The sequence below is a fragment of the Thamnophis elegans genome, chromosome Z (assembly GCF_009769535.1).
Source record: "Thamnophis elegans isolate rThaEle1 chromosome Z, rThaEle1.pri, whole genome shotgun sequence".
NCBI lineage: Eukaryota > Metazoa > Chordata > Lepidosauria > Squamata > Colubridae > Thamnophis > Thamnophis elegans.
This window is the reverse complement of record NC_045558.1, coordinates 123,022,230-123,049,604: the sequence shown is the minus strand read 5'-3', so window position 1 is coordinate 123,049,604 and position 27,375 is coordinate 123,022,230. Positions and strand designations below refer to the sequence as shown.

The window sequence follows — 27,375 nt, the reverse complement described above, 5'->3', positions numbered from 1 at the left end:
TTATGAAGAAATGGTTATAGGTCATTTTTTGCAATGCTGTTGCAACTTTGAACAGTCAGTAAACAAAGTGTTACAAGTCAAGGACTACCAGTAATTTCAGCTACAGACTTTTAGCTCTGCAATTTGGGATGAACACCCTTCAAATGGTGTAGGAGTATGAACAGGTTTCCCGAAAAATTTCAGACTACAGGAACCAGGAGCACTATTCAGGTGACCCTGCGGACACGGATAAACATCCAAATGCTTCAATGACCCTTAGAAAGGGTGCAGATGACCAGCTGTCTACAAAGAATATAAATCCTTCCATTCCCCACCATCTAGTCAGAGCTGAAGAAGCTTCTTGGATGAGAAGCGAAATGTCTTCAAAGGAAAAACAAGACAATCCAGTTGCTTCCTGAAAAAGCACCTTTGAGATAATCATGACCTGGATGACTGAGAATTGCTACAGATTCCCAGGAAGGTAGTATATGTTTGTGAACCACACTTTGCCCTGGGATGTGAGCCTCCTGGAATTCTATTGTTGGCTGCGGAATTCTGGGAGTTGAAGTCCACACATCTTAAAAGTGGCCAAGGTTGAAAAACACAGGGTTATAGAATTAAGTTTCTGAGAACCAGGTTTAAATTCACCCCCTTCCACAGATGATCACCCTGAGTGACTTTGACCTCTTTTTTTGCCCTCCCTTACAGAGTTGTTACAGTGGAGGAAAATTGGAGGATGGGGCTCTAGGCAGGTCAGTGGCATCCACAGCATATGGTAGTGACATCAAAATGACAGCATATTTGGGAGGACGTAATGAAGCACATCCCAAATTGCATACTAGCCTTGGGATATCTGCTACAAGGACAAAAATTGTGGTATTTTCACAAATCACATTGTTTCACAAGGGTCCTTAATCTAGCACAGTGTGAGAAAACAGTCGGGATGACTTTGTGAATTGTTTGAAACCATTCCTGATACAGGAACTTAACAACCATTCAGGTAGTGGCCGTTCAAAGTTACAGTGGCACAGAAACAAAATTCAGGCACTTGGCAACTAATATGTATTTATGACAGTTGCACTGGCCTGGTGTCATATAATCACCATTTGTAACCTTCCCATCCAGCTTCTGATAAACAAAATCAATGGGGGGAGGCAGATTCGCTTAATGGCCATATGATTCACTTAGCAGCTGCAGTGATTTGCTTAATACCGTGGCAAAAATGGTTGTAAAATGGAGCAAAATTGAACTCCCTTGCTTAGCCATTGAAATTTTGGGCTCAATTGTGATCATAAAGTGAGAACTACCTGTAATTACATTAATGAATTTATAAAAGGAGAGGATTTGTGTTTTATTACACATACAATTTCAGAAGCCTTAGTTTCAGGAACCCACTACTTACAACAACAGTAAAAGGCATTTACTTCTCAGCTGTAAGTTGATCACCTCAATAGCAAGCGATTCTCAAATTTAAGCCATGTGAACTTCAGCGCCCAGAATTCCCCAATCCACACGCTGGGAGTTGAACTTGAAACCCACATGTCTGAAAGCTGCCAAGTTTGGGAAACACTGTACTAGAGGCATGAATCCTGATGTCTGCAGTGCAAATGTGGCTTCACAGCCTGTTCCAAACACCCCACGTTATGGAAAACAACCGTGAGAATCAGATTCCAGTCCTGCTCCCTACGAGCAATTTCCAGGCAGCTTTTTCCCACCTTAATCCTTGCTTCTTTCTCAACTTTCCTTATCATTTACCTTGTGATTTATGATGATCGTATTTTATGATCGTGATTTATCATTTTTTTGTTTATATGCACACTGAGAGCTTATGCACCAGAGACAAATTCCTTGTGTGTCCAATCACACTAAGCTAATAAAGAAATTCTATTCTATTCTATTTTGTTCTATTCCATACTACTGTATTCTAATTCTAATAGGATGCCGACCCACTAACAGCTCCCCGGCAGTACCCCCCCTCCGCCGTTTTTTTCTAGCCGCGCGTTCAGTTAGAGCGACCGGGAGGTCCCAGCCAATGAACGGGCGCGATTCCGGCTCTCGGAGTGCTTAGTGGAGGAAGGGGAGAGAGAGTGGGCGGAACTAGAACTCGGGCGTCCAACCCACTGCTCAGGTCGGCGCTTCTCCAGCGCCGCTTCTTCTCTGTCCGCTGCCATTCACTCTTTCTCTGCCAATTACAAACCAGGAGAAAGGGGGGGCGGCCACGTTAGCCAATCCTCACGAAGCGCCCGCCTTCTGTCAGCCCCCCCTTCACTTCTTCTCCGCCAGCATTCCTGCTGTCCCCTCGGAGCCTCCCCCCCATTTCCTCGAGGAAGGGTCGCTACTTCGGAAGGACAGGCGTAGAAGCGCCCCGAGAGCGGACCGCGCGCGGGCTTTGGGGGCGGCTGCCGAGAGCGGGGAGAGGGAATCCTTCAGGTCTTCTTTGCCCGGCTCTTCTCCCTCCCTCTTCCCCAGCATCTGCGAGGATACCCTCCCCTCCTTTCCCTTCCCTCTCCTCCCCCGGTAGAGGCCCGGTTGAGCGGGCTGGCAAGCCGGATCCGCAGGAAGCGGTCGGTCACATCCTCTCTTTCCCCCGAGTGGTCCCCATCTCCTTCCCTCGCCCTCCCGTCTCCCCCGGTTTCAGCCCACCTATCCTCCGGGTCCCAGCTTTCCCGCATCTCCGGGTGCTGGGAAGAAAAGCCGCACACGTGGGTCGGAGAAGCCAGCTGTTGCTGTGGATCGTTCCCCCCACTTCGCCCCAGATGTGGAATGAAGGCTAAACCCTCAGGTGAGTGTTGGGGACTCAGGTAGCCAAGCCTGCGGGCAGCGAGTCCTGAGTTCCGCCTGTCAATCTGGGGTCTCTTTGAACTTCTGGGAAGAAGCCTTCCTTCATGACTTTGATTCTCTTTATATATATATTATATTATTATATATTATATTATTTATTATATATATATATATATATATATATATATATATATATATATATATATATATATATATATATATATATATATATATATATATATATATACACACACACACACACACACATACATACATGCATACATACATATGAGCTAGTCCTCAACTTATGACCACAATTAAGCACGGCATTTATGTTGCTGAGCATTGCCCCATTTTGCAACTTTCCTTGCTACATTTGTTTAAGTCAGTGGTTCCCAACATGAGGTCCACACCCCTGTGTGTGTGTGTGTGTGTGTGTGTTGATTTTTAATGGGAGCAATTTGAACCTTGTTTAAACTAATCTAATGGTCTTTTAGTCTTCCTCCGTGTAAGTAGAGTTCACTTTTTGAATAGTAAGAATTATATGTGGGTGGGGGAGAAACAGGATTTTAGAGATGCTTAGGTGGGGCATGGCAAAAAAAGATTGGGAACCACTTTTCAGTTAGTAATGCAGTTGTTAAGGGAATCGGGCTTCCCCCCTTGGCTTTGCTTGTCAGGAGGTTGACAAGGGAATCACATGACCCTATCATAAATACGAACTAGTTGCTAACCATCCAAATGTAAATCACATGACCATGGAGATGTTTGCAATGGTCTTCCTGAAAACCAGGGTTATGCTAAGGATTTAATAGAAATCTAGACTTTCTTCAAGGACACACCTAATTTTGGGGAAAGCTTTGAGTGCTACACTCAAAATTTCACCTATTTATCTATGGATTTGATTTGAATCCGTCTTTATTATGGCCTCACTAATTTCATGGAGCTGTTGCAGGACCTGATGACTGGCAGTTGACAAGTTACTTGCTACTCTGCAATTATATTAAAGAGGTAGATTTCTTTTAATCTTGTTTCTCTCCAAAAGCCATTTACTTTTGTCTGTGCATTCACGATGGATGAGGACAAGGAGAGCACAGGAAAAATTTGGTTCAAGGGAGTCTCTGTTCTAGAAGCTCTGGACGAAGACAGGGCCAACATAAATAATCACAAACTCCGGACATCTCCCCACACACACACCCAGTTTAAAAATGCCAAGCATTTTATATTTCTTTCTAATCCAACTACTAATATAAGGAAGACCTGAGTAGGATATAGGAAGTTCTTGGAATATTTTGATATCTAATTTGGACCTATACCTTACCTTTTAATGTATTCCTTTTTCTCCTTTCTGTATTTTTAGATGGATGGACCACTGGTGAAAGGTGAGGGCAGATCGTGGCAATCCTTGGGACGGAGTGCTAGACTGAAGAAGGGAGTGGAAAGAATTCAAGATATCAAGGTGCACAAAGCCAACATGACAAAGTCGTGTGTTTTTTTTCCTTTGAAAAAAACAGGCTGGATCTGAAACAGGCACATTTTTCTTGATTGTAACGTGATTACTAAAAGCATGGTTAGATTTAGGGTGACAAATGCCTTATGCATGACTGAATACCACTCAGTTTTGAGAAAATGAATGCCGGAAAGAAACAAAACCAGACTTTTAGAAGTTGCAATATTAAACACATTCGGTATTTCAAATGGCCTTCCCTGTGAAATGCAACGGGAACATATTTTAACTCTAGAAAACACAGACTTGACTTGCTGATTACTTAGCATTCAAATTGCAGTGTTTCACCTAAGAGGTTTCCTTGTGGATACTTAGTTAGAGCAATTTGCAACCTAGTGATGTTACTGTTACTGCACCTGTGTAAATTCTTGTTTGCCTTTGCATGACAAACGTGTAAGTTGAAATATGTTGTTGACATTCACTTTCCGAGATTGGTTGTGAGATGTTGTGTCTCTCTCTTTGTTTGGGAACAAACTGAACAAACTATCTCTATGTTTGGGGACAAAAGATAAGTGCTGAATCTCTCCTTTTGCTCCTTTGGGTTTGCCAGCTGGATTCATCCTCTTTCCGGGATAGATTGTCTGCCAGAGTGCATGGAAATGAAGAAAAGCGATTGCTTAGAGTAAAGACGGAAAAGAAGAAGGAGGAGGAGGATCCAGAATTTGAGATGGAACTTTCTGCAGGTGGAAAACTGGTGAGTGGGGATAAGGAAGATAGAAACATTGAAGGTTTAACTGGATGGGTAGAAGAACTGATGTGTAAGGAAATAGGTTCTTTAAGGATTGGTTATTATTTAGATTGTTTTGTCTCTGCCCAAACCAGCTGGGTCCTGCACCTTCACGAGGTTCCTCAACTGAGGAAGAGATGAAGGTGAAATCTGAGGAGCAGAAGGTACAAGAGTTTGAGGTGCAGAAAGTCACAATTCCAATAGAGGGTTCGGTGAGTAGTAAAGTACAATTCTGGGAACTTCCGAGATATGGGATGGTTTAAGGACTCCTCCTCCTTGAGCAGAGGGATGGACTAGAAGACTTCCAAGATCTCTTTCAGCCCTATTACAGTGGTGGGATGCTCCTGGTTTAACAACCAGTTCGGTGAGTGCGCACATAAAACACTTGTGCGCAGTGCTGAAAATTGAGCATTTAGAAGCTCAGCTGCTTACCTTCCAAGTCAGCAACAGTAAGTAGAACAGCAAGGGGTGGGGAGTGGAATCAGCTGTGCTGCACAACTGGGATGAGCTAGAAAGCAAATAAAGGACAGGATAAGGCGGGACCTACTGATTGTCGGAACTACCAGTTCGCCCAAAGCGGTCCGAACCGGCTGAATACCACCTCTGCCCTATGATTCTACACCTTGAGGAATTGTTGGGACTTGCCCCAAGATTTGTTCATCAGTCATGAAAATATGAGGTTCTCCTTTAGGTCTAGACAATAGCTTTTTGGGTAAACTTTGCAACTACATGGTTTTCTGGTTATTTAATGAAATACAGGTAGTCTTCGACTTACGATCATAATTCAGCCCAAAATTTATGTTGCTAAGCAAAACATTTGTGAAATGAGTTTTGCCCTATTTTACCACCTTCCTTGCCTCAGTTGCTAAGTGAATTGTTACAGTTGTTTAATTAGCAACAATTAACTGGTTACTAATCAATGAATCTGGCTTCCCCGTTGATTTTGCTTATCAGAAGGCCACAAAAACTAATCACCCCTGGGACACTGCAATCGTCATAAATATGAACCAGTTGCCAAGCATCTGAACTTTGATCACCTGCCCTAGGGAGATGCTGCAATGTTCATCAGTGTGAAAAATAGTCAAAGTACTTTTTTCAATGCCGTTGTAACTTTGAACGGACGCTAAATGAACTGATGTAAGGTAAAATCTACTTGTAGTTCCGCAGCTATGCTTCAGCACTATACATAACAGACTTTCCAGAACTTTCTGTATCACGGTTCACATACATGCCGCACACAGCATATTTTACCACAGGGCTTTGAAAGAGAATTTGGCCAGATGCATGTTTCACTTCAGAAGGCTGTAGCACTGGGAAACCCTCCCTTAAACCAGACTTCCAAGCTTAGTATACTTAAGATGGGTCAGGATTGCTGTTTCCAGAATTCCAAACTGATGTTATTCAGGTTATTTTAGTACTGTACTTTTTTTTTACTAAACCTCTCGGATTTGGAGTAGCCACTTCTAGCTTCACCTGCCTCTTGTATACTGACCAAAGGCATCCCTGTGGGAGATGTCAAAAATGTCAAGATGGTTGCTGCGACAATGCAATCAAAGCCCATCTCTTTTCAAACGACCCATTGAAAATGGGTGGGGCTTTGATTGGGCAGTTGTAGTTACCATCTTGAATTTTCTAACTCTGGTGTCGCTGATCCACACATAACAATATATGAACGTTTGAGAGGCCCACATTAGGAATAGTTGAGCCAAGGTTTTTATTTTGGATATTGGGCAGAACTTAGCACATGCAGTATTAGTTCCTGGGCTGATTGAAAAAGAAATTGTAAAATTTGCTTCTCCACCTCAGATGGAATTGGGTGGCCGATAATTAAAATAAAGTGTCAGGAAAGAAAATAATAATTCTCCACTTGAGGGTTTCTGGAGTAGCATCCCTGACCTTCTTTCCCCAAATCCTCTGTTCACCAAAGATATTTGAATTTCCATTGCACAATACAAAATAAAAATGAACTTATAGATGGGGACATCTTTCCCTGAGGCAGAAAGGGATATGTGTGTCAAAAGTAGAATTGGGAAGACCTGAGGGGAAAACCCAGTCCCACCCCCAATTTTCTCTATTTTGTTTTGTTTTTTGAAAGCCATTTGAAAAAAAACAGAAAAAAAATGGAAAAAACTTCTCTCCCCCCCCCCAATTTTTCTGTTTTTTTTTTTTTCAAAACCCTCCCATCTCCAGTCAAAAGTCAAGATGGTGGCTACAGGTACACATATGACTAATCTTCAACTTACAACCATAACTGAGCCCAAAATTTCCCTAGATAAGCAAGACAGTTGTTAAGTGAGTTTTGTCCCATTTTATGACCTTCCTTGCCACAGTTATCAAGTGAATCACTGCAGTTGTTAAGTTAGCAACATGTTAAGAGAATCTGACTTTGCTTATCAGAGCCAAATATGATCAAATGCAACTATCATACATTCCTGTTGCCAAGTATCCAAATTTTGATCACATGATCACAGGGATTGTATAAAAATCTTAAGTGTAAAAACGTGGTCACAAGTCACTTTTTGGTGCTATTGTAATTTTGAATAGTCATTAAATGAATGGCTACCGTGTTTCCCTGAAAATAAGAGACAAGCAGAAAATAAGCCATAACATGATTTTTCAGGATGTTCATAATAATAAGCCCTATCCCGTCTGGCTGGATTGTCAGCCAGAAGGACACATTTTAATACCGTATTTCCCCGAAAATGAGACTTAACTGGAAAATAAAGCCCTAATGCTTCTTTTGAAGCAAAAAATAATATAAGACCCAGTCTTGTTTTCAGGGAAACACAAGTATAACTTGAGGGCTACCTGTAAAAAGTTGATTGTGCCATTTTGGCCACCATCTTGATTTTTGTTTTTACCTCTGCAGAAGCCCCTGCTTGTAGAAATTCAGTTAACCATTGTATTTTGCAAAAATGCCACTGCTGAAAGGGATGGGGTACAAATAAGCCATATTTTCCTGAGCATCCATTTCAGAAATAGGTGGTCTAGACAGGTGTAACTTTTTTCACACTTTCTTCTCCATTCCTGCAGTCCTCCTCTTTGCACCCAAACACTTGTGGCGTGTGCGGGAAGAGTTTTAGCCGCCGCTCAAACCTGGCCAAGCACCAGATCATTCACACGGGAGAGAAGCCGTACCGTTGCAACGACTGTGGCCGCAGCTTCAACCAGAGCTCGGCGCTCACCAAGCACCAGCGGACGCACACTGGGGAGCGCCCCTATGTCTGTGGGGACTGTGGCAAGGCCTTCACAGCTAGTTCCAACCTCCTCCAACATCGGCGTTTCCACACCGGGGAACGGCCCTATCGTTGTGAATTGTGCGGCAAGGCCTTCTCTCAAAGTTCCAACTACAACCTACACCGGCGTGGCCACACTGGGGTTACACCTTACCAGTGCAATGTGTGCGGTAAACGATTTACCGGGAGCTCATGCCTTACTCGCCACCAGCGGACGCACACCGGAGAGAAGCCATACCAATGCCAGGAATGTGGGAAGCGCTTTTCGGGAAGTTCCACGCTGGCTAACCACCGGCGTACCCACACAGGTGAGAAACCCTACGGTTGTGTTGAGTGTGGCAAGAGGTTCACCCACCACTCTAATCTGGTGGACCACTGGCGGGTGCACACAGGGGAAAAGCCCTATGTGTGCACCGAGTGTGGGAAGAGCTTTCGGCTCAGCTCACACATCATTCGCCACCGTCGCACTCACACCAACGCTCACAGCCCCAGCATGAGCCAGGCCCTCCTCTGTGAGGTTGACCCGACTTTTGACGAGGGTAGCATTGAGGGCCACCATGATGGAAGCGTTGGGATCCCGTGCATGACTGGTCTTGATACTTTGTGTGTTGATACCAGTGTTATCAATGGCAATAATAGCTCTGATGAAGAAGAAGGCGACCGGCTTCTTATCTGCGGCCACTGTGGTAAAGGTTTTCACCTGAGGTCTAGCCCTCGAAAACCCAACCAAGATGACTTGGCTCTGGGGGAAGGGCCTTATAGTTGTACCGAGTGTGGTAATAGCTGTTGGACGTAGTTTAAGGCTATGCCCAACAGCTTAAATGCAAAGCCCAATATGTAAGAAAAGAGAATTATTGATCTGCCAGTAACAAATTAAGACATAGATTAGGTCAGGGGGCAATCCTGGCTCCTCGTTCACTCAACGGGCCTGACCCTTGCAAGGAGTTGGCATTGAATTGGCTTCTTTGGCCTCAAGTTCATCTCCAAATTCCTTTCCTTGGTTGTGGTGTGAAATTTAGGGTCAGTATTTCTCAATCTTGGCAACTTTAAGAAGTGAAGTCCACAGGTTTTTAAGTTGCCACGATTGTTGAGAAACAACCATCTAAATAAAAGGGTGGATTTCTCTGTTCAGCTTTCTTTTCTGACAGGTTACAATAGAGTACAATTAGAGTGAGAACAGGTAGAGACTGAGTTTGTATCAGTCTCTCTCCTCCTCACCTCAATTATTCAGGAGCTTCTAGAGTAGCTGAAAAAATAAAGGATAATATAGATGTAACCCAGGACACTGCAGTGACAAAGAAGTTGAGAGGAGACTTTTTAAACACCCGTATCTTGATCCTGGGAAGTAATTTGCTTTATAATAGTGGCTGATGTTTGATTGCAAAGCAACACAAGCTATGCACCTGCCGAAATTCTAAATGGACGAAGCAAGGTTTTGCTGAGCCACCAGGCAAAAATCTGATCACTGAAGCAAGCTTATTTAGTTAGCATGCATATAGGATTTTTACATGTCCTGGAGCTTTATATTTAGGTCCATGTTTAGCTTTGTACAGGAGACACGAAATGTCCCAAGATCGCACTTATTTTCTCCAATACCTCGATTAAGTTCTGATGCTTCGAAGAACAGTCTTACCAATTTTTTTTATTGTGGAGACTGTTTGAAAGGCCACACTTGTTCTGCTTGGATAAAAATTGAAAATGGTATCTTAAGAAAAATGCACACTAGGCTAACCTGAATAAATTGTGCCAATTAACACTGTTGTACAAGGCTACTTGTTGTGTGTTATTTAGTTTCCCCAAACCCCACCCCTTCCAGGTAAGACAAGTATCTCTATACATGGGAAGCCTGGAGTCATGAACAATGCAAGTCTTCATTATCTCCTTAGTTAATTATTGGTCTCAGCAGGCACCAGCTCACACAGTACAGTAGCAGCTATATAGGGAGTCCTCAACTTACAACCAGAATTGGGGTCAGAATTTCTGTTGCTGAACAAGGTTAAGTGAGCGGCATCTGATTTTTGTGACCCTTTTGCCATTGTGGTTTAAGAAAATCACAGCAGTTGTTAAGTGAGTCAGAAGCCAACTAGGAAGGTCACAAATGGCAACCATGTGACCCTGGGTCACTTTGATCATCGTAAATACCTGCCGGTTGCCAAGCACCTACATTTTGACCACATGATTGTGGGATGCTGCAATGGTCATAAATGTGAGGACCAGTCATAAGTCAGGTCTTTTCAGTGCCATTTTGACTTTGAATGGCCTCTAAACAAAAGGTTGTAAGTCAAGGACTTCTGTGGTTTATTTTATCTGAATTTATAGATGGAAACAATTCAGCAGATTAATATAACATGTTGCTTGAAAACCACAAAACTCATTAGACGAGTGAGTCACTGTAGCCATGGAGCAGACTGTTCTGCATCATCAGGAGGGATATAAATGGTGAATATGTTTGAACCAATCTTTCTTAACCTCAGTAACTTTAAAATGTATGGACTTCAACTCTCATAATTTCCCCAGCTACCATTAAGATATGCCAAAGGTGGCTTTTCAAGAGGCAACTGGACTTTCTTGTTATTCTTTGAAGACGTTTCACTTCTCATCCAAGAAGCTTCTTCATCTCTGACTGGATGGTGGGGAAAGGAAGGATTTATATTCCTTGCAGGCAGCTGGTCATTTGCGTCCTTTTAGAGAGAGTCGTTGAGACCACCTGGAGGTTTATCCAGGTCCTCGGGGTCACCTGAGTGGTGCAAATGGGTGTGGAGCCTTCTTGGAACTGCTGAAAGGACTCTGTTGTAGACTGGAGATTGATGATATTGTTTCCCTTCCCGTCTTATTGAGAGAAGGCTGTTCAAATTTCACATGATTGGCCTCTTTGAATACCATTATGTTAAGAATCTCTTAGTTCTGTAGAATGCTAATACTTAAAAAGATAACTAATTTTTTTTTTCTGCTTCTGATTATAATGCCCACTATGTTTTCTGCTATCCCATGTAGCAGAATAGATTGTGTATTTATGTATATTAAATTTCTTTCCTGCGGCTATCATTATATAGTCTCCCAGTGATATAAACAAAAACACTTCTACAGGCCAAATTCAAAAGCCAGCATACAGTATAACAGCAGTTTAAAATATAAACACAAGAGAAAGAGTGGCATAAGGCACTTCACAATTATTTTAAAAGTTTAGAATCATACTTGTTACAAAAACATTTTTTCTGAATCAGAAAAAAAAGAGCACATAGTTTGGGGGGAGGCGCCATTCCAGAAGATACTTAAATGGATTATTAATATTTGTCAGCAAAGATGGTTTCAGATGCAAACTTCAGTTAATGAGTAGAGCAGTGTTTCTCAATCTAGGCAACTTGAAGGTGTCTGGACTTCAACTCCCAGAATTCCCCAGCCAGCATTCGCTGGCTGGGGAATTCTGGGAGTTGAAGTCCGGACATCTTCAAGTTGCCAAGGTTGAGAAACACTGGAGTAGAGAGCCCCAGGTGAATACAATATGTGAGCTTTAAAGAAAACTCTGGGCAGCTTGTAAACATTAAAACCCTGAACAATATGTATAGGTGTTTCTCAATTTATAGCCATTCTCTTAGTGACTGTTTAAAGTTGCAATGGCACTTGTCCAAGTGAACCAAAAATGAATAAGGTAATCAAAATAATTCAGTAATTCCCTCTTTCTCTTAGTGCTTTTTTCCAAATAACGTTTGTGAAATCATAGAATTAGAAAACGCGAAGGCACCATTTTTCAGATTAAAACAAAAGATTCTAAATTGGTTTACAAGTAAGATAGTCTGGTTCCTCAAGCTTACTTTCTTGTAAAACAATACAACAAAAAGATTTTGAAAGAAGATAGACAAAAGCTATTACAGGCACAATATATGAAATAACAGCTTTGTTTCTGAACAAGCAAAGTTCATGTTTGTATCTTGGTTACACTGCACAAGCCTTAGGCTATGCTTGGGTAATATTTATACAAGTAGTTGCTTCACTTCATTAAGATGTGTCCTAAAGATAATACACGTTCAAATAATATATTGGGCTGCTAAGAACAACAAATACATGTCTATGGTAATAATTCATTATATAATTGATTTTTTAAAATTAGTCCACTTAAAGAAAAAAGAAACTTCAGTGGAAATAATATTTATTACAAGTACCTCACTAAAGTAAATAATACAAATTCTATTAATCATATCATAATTTCTCATTTTTTTTAGCTTCTGCATAATTACTCTTTGATGGTAGTGACATGAAATGCCAGGAAAGGGGGGGGGGAGGTACTTAGCTATACATTCCCTTTTGTACATGTCTGTGTATTTATGGCCACCTAGTGTAACTTTTTAGGTAAACTTGGAAACAGTCTTGGGCAATTATGTTGCTTCATTGCTGTCACCTACCTTAGGATGAACATCTCTATGACCAACAATATTCCACCTGTTCCTCCCTTTCTGATACAGCCAAAAGAGCTTTATCATTAAGAGATGGGAAGAGCCAAATGCCAAAGAAGAGCAGGATGGGGATTCAGCTCGCAGGACCATAATTCTATATTCCCTTCCTTCTGCTTGAAAATAATAGCTGTATTAAATCATTCAAGATTTTAAAAAGGAATAAATTAAATAAAGTGTGGATTAAAAACTAAAACCCAAAGATGCTTTGCACTGCTTGCTTCAGATAAATCCTATTGAATTCATCAGGCTTTCCTTCCACCATAATGTTGAGATTCTGTTGCATCTCTTCACCTTTTTACTGGGAAGACTCTACCCTGTACCACTCGATGTGGGGGGAGCTCTGAGTACCTATGACTTTACAGATTTACAGATTAACAGAGTTGGAAGGGACCTTGTAAATTAACTAGTCCAACACCACCCCCACCCAAGCCATTCTGACAAATGGCAATCCAGTATCTTCTTGAGAGCTTCCAGTGATGAACACAACTTCCCAAAACTTTTGAAGGCACACTGTTCCATTGGTTGTTTGTCCTCACTGTCAAAAAAATTCTCCTTATTGCTAGGTTAAATCTCTCCTTGATCAGTTTCCATTTAGACAACATATGCACTAAAGACAAATTCCTTGTGTGTCCAATCACAGTTGGCCAATAAAGAATTCTATTCAATTCTATTCCTAATTCCATTCCTATTTAATTCTATTCCTATTCCTAATTCCTATTTCCTATTCTATTCTATTTTCTATTCCTAATTCCATTCCTATTTCCTATTCTATTTCCTAATTACATTCCTATTTCCTATTCAATCATATTCCTATTCCTAATTCCATTCCTATTTCCCATTTATTCTATTTCCTATTCTTAATTCCATTCCATTGTATTCTATTCCTATTCCTAATTCCATTCCTAATTTCTATTCTATTTCCTATTCTATTCCATTCCTCCTTGTCTAGCCTTTAGGTGCAGAAGCGCTTTGGATAGTGAGATGAGTGGCATATAGATTTAGTAAAATAAAAATACACATTACAACAACACATTCTTTAACGGTCAGAATTGAAAATGTCGGTGTTTGGGTCACTGCAAACGATGCGATGATCCTCTGCTCCTTTAATGCCAGCTCAGCCTCCGCTTGCCCTCTCCCTGCCCTGGATGGTATTTTGTGTATATTCTGCTTGTTCCGGCAGCGAGAGAGTCCAATCAACGAGCGTCCTGTTTCTCCACCTCGATTGGTGGATCTTCAAACTGAAGACAGCCAATGAGAAGGGTCATTTGGTCCTTCTAACTAACCCGCTCTTTTCTCCGCCTTTTCCTGGACCAGTCTCCGCCCCCGGGAAGCGGAAGGGGTTTCAGTGTGTGTTTAGATGCGGGAGATGGGGGGGAAACGATCCGTTTTATGCTTTGTATCTCCGGAGGAATCTTTCCTTTGAAACCCCCTCGAAGCTTTTCTCTGCGCTTCTCTCCCCACTTCAGCCTTTGCCTTGTACCCTCCTTCCCTTGCTTCTTGTTTCTCCTGGGTCTCCTTCCTGCATTGCCTGATGGAGGGGCAACATATAATGGCCCAAGTCCACATCCAAGCCCCCTCGTCCAATTCCGTAGCCGGGGAAGAATCCAAGCGGTTGCCGAACCCCGTGCGAGTTGCAGCCAGGGAAAGCATGGCCGGAGGACGTCTGTTGGACAGTCACAGCCTGGATGGGATAAGCCAGGTATACGGGGCATCCAAGAACCAAGAAGGCAGAAGGGCCACTATATCGAGCGCCTTGGAATTGGAAGGAACAGTGAGCTACGATGGAGACCTGACACATTTTGTGGCCAACAACTTGCAAATGAAGATCAAGATGAGCTCTCGGGGCAGTCTGGATGATACAGAGCCCACCTCATCAATGTCATCTCAGCACTCTGTTCGAGGCAAAACTGCAGATATCCCTCCAGTGGATCCCCAGGTCCTACGGGATTTGGAAAGGTTGACCACGGATGTGGCACAGAGAGTGGACCAGATGTTGAGGGCCTTGAACAGCGCCATCCAGAATATGACGGCACTCAGCGTAGGCTACATCCAGACCTACCGTGATGCTGTGGACAGCTTGGGCGAATCCGTAGACATGAGCATCAAAGGGATGTACACTCTGATGGCCAGGTGTGAAGAGCTGGACCGCTCCATGCAGCCTGTTCACATCCTCGCTAAGCAGATCCGGGAGATTAAAAGGACCCTGGAGATCTTTGAGGCTGTCTGCAAATAGGACCCCATTTTTTGGAAAGGGGTTGATTTGTGGAGCAATGGGGAATAAACAAGGCTGAGCATTGGACTTCCAGGGATTTAGGAATTGAAAGGGAAACTCATGTTTTTCATGAAATATTTCAAGAAATAAATTATGGCAGTACTGTACTTGTCTCCTGTTGTGACATTTGCCTCTTTTGGTGTTTCCTAAACCTTTCCCAACCTAATCCAACATTTTAAAGACACCCCCCCCCCCCCAATAATCAACAGGATTATTCCATCCATTTCTGTGGCTGTTTCTTCTCCACAAAATCTCATATGTGCTACATGTCTCTTGTAGTTAACACTGGTTACTTCTATCTGTCAAAATATGACATGCAAGGCATGAAAGTTACTTCCAATTCTACCTGCAAAATCTCTTTGTTCATATTATACCTAAATTCCGTTATTTTTTTCATCCTAAGATTATAGTCTGAACCAAATAAGTCTATCAGGAGACCTTGTAGGCCAGTCACTCTGTCAGCCCAACCCACCTCACAAGTGGGAAAAACAAGAGGAAAATGTGTTGGATATGTTTGCTGCCTTATTTGCCAAAATAAAGGGAGGATATAAATGTCATTTGTAAGCCACTGTGAATTATTTTGGAACTGATGACATGCCATCAATTCAGGGTTCAACTCTTAGCAACCACGTTTATTAAATTTATATATAAATCAACCCCCTTTTGACTATCCAAAGTGACTGGGCCATTACAGTAGATATTTTTTTCTCTCCAGAACTGAACAACTAGAAATCGCAATTAAATAAACCCCGATGTGTCACACTCATATTAAGTTGCAGGAGAGTTGAAATGAAGCAAATGAATTGCATGGGGGGGGGGGGAGGACGGGGGGGGGGGGCGGTATTAAATCCACCTCTCCTATGAAACACGAGACAAAGGAAAAGTAACCCCAAGGTGTGAGCTTAGCCAAAAAAGAAGAATGCCTCCCTAGGGCTATTTATAGAGCTGTCCGAGGAGGGGGCGGGGTTAAAGGAGAATGTCCGCTCTCAGCCATTGGAAGGCTTGCCCCTCCCCGCATCCGCCCCCACAACCCGAGGCGAAAGTCTGCGATCTGTCAAGTTTTCACCAGGTGCAAGAAAGGGATGCAATTATTTTGGCGGGAGCCCAATAAAATAACGGGAAACATTTCAGGATTCCAGTGAGTCTGAATTATGCTTTATGCTTTACATAAATGGTATCTCCTGCTTGAGCAGGGGGTTGGACTAGATGACCTACAAGACCCTTCCAACTCTGTATCTTAGCCTATCCAATCCTATCATCTCCTACACTAATTCTATTCTCTCTTCTCCTATCCTACACTAATTCTATCCTCTCCTACTCTAATTCTATCCTTTCCTCTCCTACTCTAATTCTGTCATATCCTATCCTAATTCTATCCTACCCTACCCTACACTAATTCTATCCTCTCCTCTCCTACACTAATTCTATCCTAATTCTATCCTACCCTACACTAATCCTATCCTACTCTAATTCTATCCTATCCTACACTAATTCTATCCTAATTCTATCCTCTCCTCTCCTATTCTAATTCTATCCTATCCTGTGCTACACTAATTCTATCCTCTCCTCTCCTACTCTAATTCTATCCAATCCTATCCTATCCTACCCTACACTAATCCTATCCTACTCTAATTCTATCCTATCCTACACTAATTCTATCCTCTCCTACACTAATTCTATCCTAATTCTATCCTCTCCTCTCCTACTCTAATTCTATCCTATCCTATGCTACACTAATTCTATTCTCTCCTCTCCTACTCTATTTCTATCCTATCCTACGCTACATTAATTCTATCCTCTCCTCTCCTACTCTAATTCTATCCTCCCTCCTCCTACTCTAATTCTATCCTATCCTATCCTACTCTAATTCTATTCTATTCTATTCACGGGGCATGTTGTTTTCCCATAAAATACAGAATATACTATTTAGACAAAGGTAATAGAAAAAGGGGAGGGGAGCAGAGACAACTGAAAAAGAACTATTGTATTCATTATCAAACAATCCTACTATGTTCACTTGGAAGAAACATTTATGGCGAGGGGAGAGGGTTCATTAATCGGGGGAAACTGGCTGTTTTGCATCACTGATCTGTGCTGTTACACAGGTGGATTTAAAAGAGAGGGTGAAGATTGTCAATGGCTGCTACTATTAATCATCAGTGAAATTTTTATTTATTTGTTAAATTTATTTGCTGCCCATCTCACCAAGGGGCTACTGCAAATAATAAATAAAAAGTGACATAATGTCCCAAGAGTTGATCACATTATCTTGGGACACTGCAACCTTCATAAATACATGCCAGTTGCCACACATGTGAATTTTGATCACGTGGCCCAGGGGATGCTGCAACAGCCATAAGTGTGAAAAATGGTCATGTCACTTTTTTCAGTGCTGTTGTAACTTCAAGTGGTCACTAAACAAATGGTTGTAGGTTGAAGACTACTTCTACTGTAGTCCAAGTGGAAATTTAAAAATGAACCTTCCGTAGAAAAGAATTCAAAAGCTTAAGTGTAGCTGCCTAAATAGTTCTGTTCCAACTCCCCCTAAATGTTTTTTTCTATGGATGCCCTATGACCGGGATGGCGAACCTATGGCACACGGAGCTATTTGTCAGGGCACGCAAGGTGTTACCCTGTCATCTGGCCAGCGCACATGTGCGCACTGGCCAGCTGACTTTAACCTTTTTTGAGGCCATTTTGAATTGAATTGAATTGAATTTTATTATTTGTATGCCGCCCTTCTCCGGGAAGGACTCAGAGCAGCGAACAATTCAATAGGGGAAAAAGGGGAACATAAAGCGACATACAAACAATTAAAATAAGCAAGAGTCACGCAGCCATACAAGTCGAGAGGGGAGGGAAGTCATCAACCTCAGGCCTGCCGGCAAAGCCAGGTTTTGACGGCTTTTCGGAAGGCCTGGAGAGAGGTGAGGGTCCGAATCCCTGCGGGGAGTTCATTCCAGAGGGCCGGAGCTGCCACAGAGAAGGCCCTCCCCCGGGTAGTAGCCAGATGGCATTGGCTAGTAGATGGAACCCGGAGGAGGCCAACCCTGTGAGATCTAATGGGTCTGTGGGAGGTAATTGGCAGCAGGCGGTCTCTCAAGTACCCAGATTCAATACCATGAAGGGCTATAAAGCCCTATAAAGTCTCTGGAGCCTGGGGAAGGCGAAAAAAGCATGCATTGCATTATGGGTGTGGCATGCCCGGGCACAACCCCCCTGCCCTCTCTCCTCTTTTGGCACACGAGCCAAAAAAAGGTTCACCATCACTGCCCTATGATATTAGATTTTTTTTTTGATTATGAATCCTGAGATCGTTTTGGTACGGAGCATGGTTCATATGGACAATTTCTTCATCCCTGTCACAGGGGTTTTGTATACTATAGCCTTTATTGTCATTGTACATCGTGTATACTACGAAATTGGTTTTAGCCTCACTGGTGCAATCCATGACAAAAAATACAAACAACATAAATAGTATAAAGAATAATCCCTATGCAAGTAATTAGGAATAAAAGAAAGAAAAAGAAAATAGTCATACATTTCCACGTGTGCGTGGAGTGATTGTGGTTGTGTTTAAGAGTCAGACAGCCCAAGGATAGAAACTATTTTTAAACCTATTTGTTCGGCTGGCTATGCTTCGATGTCTTCTGGCCAATGATAGAAATGCGAAGAGACACTGACCAGGGTGTGAATCATCTCTCAATATCTTCCTTACTCTGCTAAAGCCGCGGGATCTGATGATGTACATCCAGTGGTGTTAGAGGGCAACTAATGGTTTCTTGTGCCAAATTGATCACTCTCCGCAGTGCCTTCCTGTCTGCAGCAGTTAAACCAGCGTACCATACGGTAATGCAGTATGTGAGGACATTTTCTATTGTGAACCAATAGAAAGGTCACAGAACTCTGAAATGAACCCAGAACAAAATAGAATGCCCGTGTAAAAATTTTACGACGGTTGTAATTAGTTTATTTGTTCATATCCTCCCTGTACTGAGATGCCACCCACAATCTAGCTGAGGCATTATGTACAAAGAGCAGCTTCTGTTTCAAGGGTGCTGTAATAATATTAGTAGTAATAGGCATTTTGAGTGCAATTCCTTTATTTAAGAAAATGTATATGTCTGCCCAACTCACTGTCAGTAACTCCGGCAGCTTACAAGGATAAAATTCCAACTCCAAAACATCTGGAGCATTATTTAAATATCACCGACATTGACAAAATCACCATCAGTCAATTGCAAAAGGAAGCTTTATTTGGAACAGTAAAGTCCTGTGACAATACTTTTACACCTTCAACATCAACATCTGTCTATCTCAGGTTGTTGGAAAGAATATAGGTGGCTAAAATGCCAAACCCAGTCTATAAACATCTGGCCGGCTGTGCAACCAACCCTAATATGATGTTTAATCATATTATTAAACAATTTCTGCTTATCCTATTTCTGCTTTTCACCATTATGACTATTACAGCACCTCCATAGTCATGTGATTAAAATTCAGACACTTGGCAACAGACTCGTGACAGTTGTGGCCTTTCAGAGTCATGTGACCTGACAAGCAATGTCAATGGGGAAGCCAGATTTACTTAACATCTGCAGTGATTCACTTAACATCTATGACAAGAAAAGGGCCAAGCTCACTGTACTCAGTCCTTCCGACCAAAGGCACCTGGCTTTTAGGGCCATTCCGTTTGTTAGTCCAAATTCAGGTTGCTGTCTCATATATAGATCATGAATGTAACTTTGTTAACAATGGCATTCAGGATCTGCCCCCCAAAAGGGAATTATTTTAATGCATTCTGCTTTTACTGTATTTTTCTCAACTATTCTCCCTTGCAAAACGACAGTTCTTTTTAAGTATTGAACTGTCACCCTGCAAGGAAGGATAGCTGAGAAAAACACAGAAAAGAGTTTTGTTTCTAAATCCTGTTTGAATACTATATAAATGTTGTTATATGCAACAGCAATAATACTGAATTAACGTCCAAGAGCCCTAAGTGGCATCTTGGGTGGGCATGAAAAGGAATACAGAATAACAAGAGTTGGAAGGGACCTTGTAAGTCATCTAGTCCAACCCCCTGCTCAAGCAGAAGACCCTATATCATTTCAAGTAGGTGGCTGTCCTGTCTTCTCTTTAAAATCTCCAATGTTGAAGCTCCCATAACTTCTGAAGGCAAGCCATTCCACTGGCTGATTGTCCTCACTGTCAGAAAATTTCTCCTTATTTCTAGGTTGATTCTCTCCTTGGTCAGTTTCCATCTGTTGTTCTTTGGCATTCAGCTGCTTTGGAAAGTTGATCCTTTCCTCTCTGTGGCAGCCCCTGAGATATTGGAACACTGCCATCATGTCACCATGATCCTTCTCTTCACTAGACTAGCCATGCCCAGTTCCTGCAACCCTTCTTCATATGTTTTAGCCTCCAGTCCCCTGATCATTTTTGTTGCTCTTCTCTGCACTCTTTAGTGCAGTCTCCACATCTTTTCTACATCGTGGTGACCAAAACTGGATGCAGTATTCTAGCTAAGGCTTTATAGAGTGGTATTAGGGCTTCTCGTGATCTTGAATCAATCAATCCCTCTGTTAATGCAATTTAGAATTGATTGCACTGGCTTCTTTGGCTGCCGCCTCAAAAGAACCCGATAACTTTGAAATAAAGGACTCGTGTAAAGCTGCGGAGGAATAAAGCCTTCCCTCCAGCCACCCACCCCCACCCCACTTAAAACGAGGGGGGTCGCCCACAAGCGGCCGGCAGGGAGCCGACTGAGTTAAAACAGTAGAGCGGGCAAGAATTCTGCTGCCTAGAAAGGACCCAGAAGGAAGTAGGGTTGGAGAAGGGTCTTACTCATGAAGGGACCTTCCTGTTCCAAGCGGATCTCTATAGCTAGGCACCTAGCAGCCTCCCCGTGCCCACTCTTTAATGAAAACAAAGCCAGTGGGGGGACACGTCAGGGAGAGCACAACCAAGTAACAAGGTTTGAAATGGCTGCGCTAGCTAGCAGCATCTCTCTGGACAGCCTGAAAAGAGAAGATGAAAGGGCTGGTGAACATGTGGGAATCAAAAGAACATCCTGGTCAGGAAATTGTTAATGACAGCAAACTGGCGTGGGAGAAGCTAAAGGAGGAAAGCTCCAGTTCATCTCATTCTCTGTGTTGTTTTTTTAAATTGTCAAAATAGCCTTCGTTTGCTTTGAAATAAATTTAAAAAAAAAAACCTAATGGTTTTGGTAAACACGTTTCTTAAAAAAAAAATCTATTATTGCTAGGATCGATCTATCCTATCAGACCGAGGAGGAATGTAGTTGTATAACGAATATACAGCTACATTCGACGGGTCGGGATTTGTGAAATATATCTACTCCGTAGAATGTAAGGGGATTTGAGGGTGTGAAGAAACTCAAATGTGTGCCTGTGGGAGGGAGGCAGAGAATCAATTAGGGGACTCTGGAGACTCGGAAGCTCTCTCTTTTTTTTTGGAGACAGAATTTTAAGACAGTCATCTGCATTCCCCCGTGCTAAAGAAATTTGGTTTTTTCCCTCCCCCAGAATCAGAATTCCTCAGAGCTAACTGTTGCAGTTTTCCCACATGGAAAGTGGAAAACAAGCCTATGTTCTGGACCTCCAGGACTGTAGTGAAAGAGAGACATTAAGAGGTGAGGAATTAAATTGAATAAATTGAACATATGTCAGTAAGAGTGTGCTGTGACTCGGAATTCTTATTTCAAATTTCATTTTTGCCTTACAGTATTAACTGTCCCTAGCCTAGTCACAATTTCTTAATAGCTTTTTAAAAATATATTTATATTGAGCATAAACCTTTAACTCAGATCTACCATAGAAGAATGTTGGCGTAGATTTTGCATTCTGATAACAAGATTTAAGTTAGGTTATCTTTTAAATGTAAATGTATTCTAAGTTTTAATCATATTTGCTTTTAACATATTGCTGCTTAAATATATTTTATTGGGGCTGCTGCTTTTATTATGGTGTGTGTGTGTGTGTGTGTATGTGTGTGTAAAAACACCAACCTGTGATTCACAACCAAAGTCACTTTACAGTAATTCTTTTTTTAGGCTTCAAATATTAAATTCTCTATGCACTTTATGGGAGGAATTCCAGACACTTAGAATACCATTTAACTAAACTCTTTAACTTCTTTGTTTCATTACAAAGTACAAGAAAAATTTTTGTCAGCTTTGTCTCACTAACAAATATGCTAATGACTCTGAATAAGAGTGAAAATAAAACTCTATACTGAAATTGTTCACTATATATTTACATTATCATTTTTCAAAATTAAATTCTACTTCATTGCAAGTCTTATAGAGATTTTTCCAGACATGAATGGACAATAATATTTAAATTTTTAAATATTTATATGTTTTACGAGGATCCAAGAAAATTTATGTTTAGTTTTCATAACTTATATGGGAAAGTCAGTTAAAAAAACTTCTGATATCTAATTAACCTCTACACATCATCTTCGATGGTGTGGCCTTATAGTAGTGTAAATCAGGAGTGAACTTGACTTTAAAAATTCTTTTGAGTTTGGCATTGATTATTTTAAGATATACAGTAATCTGCTTTCCTAAAGTAATATAGATAAAAAGTTTAAATTTATTTGGTGAGAATGAGATTAAATTGTTATGATATAACTTCTGACTGTAGGCATTAAGATGACACATGAAAACAAAGAGGAAATAGAATCACAGAAAAAACAAAAAGAAGACCAACAAATGCAACATAGAGACTCTCCAGTGAAAGGAATAGAAGACTATCAGATGGAAAGCACTCCGCACAAGGTCTTTAATGGTGAATCTATCATATCTCTGGAACAGGAATCTACAGATAATCTTTCTGACAACGACAAAATGCTCAAAGCTACCATTTGTCCTGACTGTGGGAAGAGCTTCAGTAACACCTCTCACCTAATTCGTCACCGTCGTGTCCATACAGGTGAGAAACCGTACAAATGTCCCCATTGTGACAAAAGTTACCGCCAAGACTCTCATTTAGTTCAGCATATGCGTTCTCATACAGGTGAAAAGCCATACCGGTGCACACATTGTGGCAAGGGCTTCTCACAGAGTTCCAATCTCATCATCCACCAACGGACACATACAGGTGAACGACCTTTCACCTGCCCAGAGTGTGGGCGGAGTTTCAGCCATAGTTCTGATCTCATTCAGCACAAGCGGATCCACACTGGGGAAAAGCCTTACGTCTGCTCCATCTGTGGAAAATGCTTTTCTCAGAGCTCAAAGGTCACCCAACACAAACGCTTCCATTCTGGGGAGCGTCCATTTTCCTGTGGGGAGTGTAGCAAAACCTTTCGCCTCCGGGCTGATTTGGTCCGTCACCTCCGCGCTCATACCGGAGAGCGACCTTTTGGCTGTCCTGAGTGCGGGAAGCATTTTGCAGAGAGCTCCCATCTTATCCGACACCAGCGGATCCATATGAGCGAGCGTCCCTTTCGCTGTCCAGACTGTGGGAAAGGATTCAATCAGAGCTCCAACCTCCAGCAGCATCAGCGGGTGCACCGAGGCCAGAAACCCTTCAAATGTGATGAGTGTGGGAAAGGTTTTGGTGTAAGCTCGGCACTCTTGCAACACCAGCGAACTCACACCGGTGAACGACCCTACTGCTGCAGCCAGTGTGGGAAGAGTTTCAGTGTCAGCTCCACCTACCATATACACCAACGTATTCATGCAGGGCAGAAGCCCTACTCATGTGCAGACTGTGGGAAAGGCTTTGTGCGTAGCTCTGCTCTCCTTCAGCATCAAGCAACTCACACTGGCGAGAAGCCCTTTCGATGTCCCTATTGTGGAAGAGGGTTTGGACAGAAATCAGCACTTTCTCAGCATCGGCGAGCCCATGTGAGGAGAGGGGAGACATTGACTTTGATGGAAGGATGGGACACGGCTGGGATGGAAGAGGTTGGGGACCAGGGAGTGGGAGGGGAAGCACATAGTCTGTGGCAGGGGAATGGGATAGGGATTATGGAACCCGAATGGCAGGGTGTTGGGGATGAGGCCACAAGGCAGGAATGGGAGGATGATGGGGATGAGGCCATGAGGGTGGAGTGGCAGGATGACGTTGATGAGGGTCTGGAGGAACAGTTGCAGGATGATGGCAGAGAAAGCATGAGGCAGACCTGGAAAGATGGTGTGGAATCCTCCATGAGGACCGAGTGGCAGGACGATGAGGATGAACAACTGGAACAGGGATCACAGGGGGATTGTACTGAAAGCATGAGGCTGGAATGTCAGGAGGATGATGACGATGACGACGATGGTGGTGATTACAGGAGGGTGGAGGAGAGTTTCCAGGATGACAATCTGAGTATCAGGCTAGAGTGTCATGATGATGAAGATGGTGAAAGCGTAGAAGAATACATACAAGGTGACAGTAATTCAAACACTGGGGGGAAAGGTCAGGATGAGATCCCAAAGCACGATTGGCAGGATGATAGAGGCGAAAGCATAAGGGAAGAATGGGAGACTACTTTAGATAATTTAAGGCAGGAGAAATTGATTGAGGAACAGGAATGGCAGGACAGCGAAGACGATAGTGAGAAGCAAAATTGGTTAGGAGATGGGGAAGACAGCTTGAAGAGAACAAGACAGAAGTCAGAGACTGAGTCACCCAGCTGAAGCTGAGGAGCTTAAGGAATTGAAATGATTGACTGGGATATAGTAGAAGAGAGTAGAATGCCTACAATGCTCATAATAGCTCAAACCAGCGAGTCATCAAAAGTCATTGTGGATAAACAGAAGAATCGTTCTTTGATGCAAAGCGGTCATGCTCTTCTGCAACAAATATAGTTGTATTTATATTTGTAGGGTATTCTGTGGTGTCTACTCTCCACTTGAACATGCCCCTCACTCCAGTCCCTGCATGCCTGTGCTACAGAGCGCTGTGTGGTGGCTGCCTTATGGTCAAGCTCTATGATCTGGCTCCCTGTATCATTCCAAGTCTTGTGCCGTTTGCTGATCAAAATAATTCCAAAGGATGATTTTAGTCAGTCCGTTTTTAAACGTTACTCTACCTATGTACATGCTGTATTATACTTACCAATCCAGCCCAAGTTTTGTTTTAAAAAAAGTTTCACAACACTTCCAAGGTAAGATGCCTTATTTATAAATAAGTGGGTGCCTTTCCTTATGGTGGCAATTCTTGCTGGATTCCAGGAGTTGATTTGGGAGAAATTTTTCTTCAATTCAGTCTATAAGCTTTGAAATAATTGACTTAGGAAGTTGGGAAGGGGGAGGATGACATAAAAGATAATACAGTTGTTTTATTTTCACAATTGTTACTTAGGAACCCAGCAGAATGTGGGGACACTCTTAAGACTCCAATATTTAACTAGAACAGCTTTTGAAACTTCTGTTGCATGCTCTGAATCTCTCCCAACTGTAGTTATTTTTGTAACGTTCTAATCTTTCTCTCTTTTCTGTGTCTCCCTCTGCTGAACTAATAAATGCTCTTTTTGATTCCACTCAAGCACCCTGCATTCTTTTAAATTGAGCCAGGATTATTACTCAACATTTTAAATCATTCATGACACTTGCATATAACTTGCATATATACACTGAAGGCTTAACCTTGACCCCTCCCCCCCCAAAAAAGAAGCAGCACAGCCAACCTCTTTTCAAAGTTGGGGGGATTTCATTAGTGATTTTGATATATGGAGATTATGGAATATAAACTTTTTTTGTTCTGGAAAATTGATTTCATTTATTAAGGTAAAAATTATCTAAGACATTTATTTTGGCCACCGTCTGTGAAATTATTATCTATCTATTGTAATTCTATTTGTTCACATTACTGTTACAGATTTTCTGAAAAAGTTACATTATAGCAAATACATTACCAAAATATATATTTAAGAAAGTCCTTACTGAAATATGGTGAAGAAAATATAAATTTAAAAAGTTTCCCCAAAAATATTTTAACATAGAATAGAAATAAGTGCAAAAGTGATCAATGAAAAGTTCAAACAATCCCAGTTTGAAGGCCATATAACTTTGATAACACACACTGCCTTTTTTTGTTTGTTTGTTTGTTTGTTTAAGTTGGATTCTGATTTACAGATTCTGTTCTGCTCCAAATTTTCTGGTGACAGAATACTTTACTATTTCCAAGGGCTTAGCCCACAACAGATTGTCATTTGTTACCTTTCTTGTTTCTTGCTTCTATGTTTGGGGATGGATGTTTCCATCCCTTATGTTCCCTTCCATACTAAATATGGGAAGTAATATAAATCTAATTAAGGTTATTTAGAGACATCATGCAGGGCATAATGGTGCTTAAGATGGTGAAGCTCCTGACTAGGGTCCAAGCCATTCTGTCTCCTCCCATTCATTTGAGAGTTGCCAAGATAGGGATTTTAGACTCCAGTAAGAAAGCTGAAGTGATGGTTGGATTTGACCCCTGTAATCTCCAAGGGTGGAGATGTGGTGAAAATAGCCTGGATTCCGAGGCGGGAGGGGCCGCATTGCAGAGGTCGCATTGCAGAGGACTGAGAGACAGCAAACTTTATATAGTTTGATTAGGAGGAAGAGGCTTAAGGTAGCAATTTGGTGTATATCTTTATTGATTTGCTTTAGTGTGGCAAGATTTCTGTCCATAGATGAGGAACAATAAAGGGAACTGCTTTGGAGTAACTCAGCGCGTGGTTCTTGGTTTTGGAAGTTGACATTTATTTATCTAACCGTCTGCTGGTAGTTACTGTCCAGAATTCCAGAAAATTTCTTTCATCCCTTGCCAAGTGAGGGAATTCGCATAATTCCCATTTTAAGTCTTACCCATTTCTGCTGTGCAACAAATAAGACGAACAAAGGCCAAAGGTCCAGAATCCCAAAATCTGCTATCGTCTAGAAAATAATCTCATGACAATATGAACACAAAAACAGCAGATTTGTCTCAGATTAAAGGACTAGCAGAGGATGCAGACAAACACATTTGCCTGCCTGCATCTTGTTCTGGTCCTCTCATCCTGCGTACCTACCCTCTGCCTCAGCAAACACGTATTATGGATCTTTTTCTAAGACGGTCAGTGGAAGCACTTGAAATAATTGCAACGATAGCTTCTTTTTTCGTTTTTGAAAGGAAAAAGGAAGTCATCATTACCAGCACCGCAGTCTCCTTACTCCTAACCCCCCCCCCCCCCCCTACACATACAGACACACTGAGCATTTATAACAAATAGCCTGGATGTAGTCTCTGGAGAAAAACATGATTTGATCATTGGGTCTCATTTTCTGTATTTGATGGTTCTGTAAGGAGTTTGTTTTGGCTCTCTTTCTCTGTATTAGAACCTTCCTTCTCTGCACCATCTTCTGGATTGTCAGCTGTTTGTGCAGCATTCTCATTTTCTCCTTGATTTTCTATCTTCTGTTTATAATTCCGGTTGAAGAATCCACA

At 41.9% G+C, this 27,375-nt stretch overlaps 3 protein-coding genes across 3 annotated transcripts in view; 2 read left to right on the top strand and 1 right to left on the bottom strand.

Moving 5' to 3' along the window:
• The first annotated feature begins 2,228 nt into the window (after window positions 1-2,228).
• Window positions 2,229-25,905, top strand: LOC116521616. Its single transcript, XM_032236274.1, has 9 exons — window positions 2,229-2,761; window positions 4,118-4,216; window positions 4,815-4,958; window positions 5,087-5,203; window positions 8,025-9,019; window positions 10,275-10,294; window positions 14,145-14,899; window positions 21,521-21,602; window positions 22,618-25,905. Exons 2-9 carry the CDS (start codon window positions 4,118-4,120, stop codon window positions 24,600-24,602), a joined length of 4,197 nt encoding a protein of 1,398 aa, XP_032092165.1. The 5' UTR covers window positions 2,229-2,761; the 3' UTR covers window positions 24,603-25,905.
• On the top strand, window positions 13,978-15,057 carry BORCS6 (BLOC-1 related complex subunit 6). The gene has a single exon (XM_032234927.1). It carries the CDS (start codon window positions 14,210-14,212, stop codon window positions 14,909-14,911), a length of 702 nt encoding a protein of 233 aa, XP_032090818.1. The 5' UTR covers window positions 13,978-14,209; the 3' UTR covers window positions 14,912-15,057.
• Window positions 25,390-27,375, bottom strand: part of ITGAL (integrin subunit alpha L) — an 88,546-nt gene continuing 86,560 nt past the window's right edge. Inside the window, exon 30 of the mRNA XM_032234926.1 lies at window positions 25,390-27,375. Within this exon, the coding sequence (XP_032090817.1) occupies window positions 27,196-27,375 (180 nt within the window). The 3' untranslated portion in view covers window positions 25,390-27,195.

Coding starts and splice junctions, on each gene's coding strand:
- LOC116521616 (XM_032236274.1), top strand. CDS start 4,118: ATGGATGGACCACTGGTGAAAGGTGAGGGCAGATCGTGGCAATCCTTG. Junction 4,959..5,086: donor TTTCTGCAGGTGGAAAACTG/GTGAGTGGGGAT, acceptor TGCCCAAACCAG/CTGGGTCCTGCACCTTCACG. Junction 21,603..22,617: donor TGAAAGAGAGACATTAAGAG/GTGAGGAATTAA, acceptor TTCTGACTGTAG/GCATTAAGATGACACATGAA.
- BORCS6 (XM_032234927.1), top strand. CDS start 14,210: ATGGAGGGGCAACATATAATGGCCCAAGTCCACATCCAAGCCCCCTCG.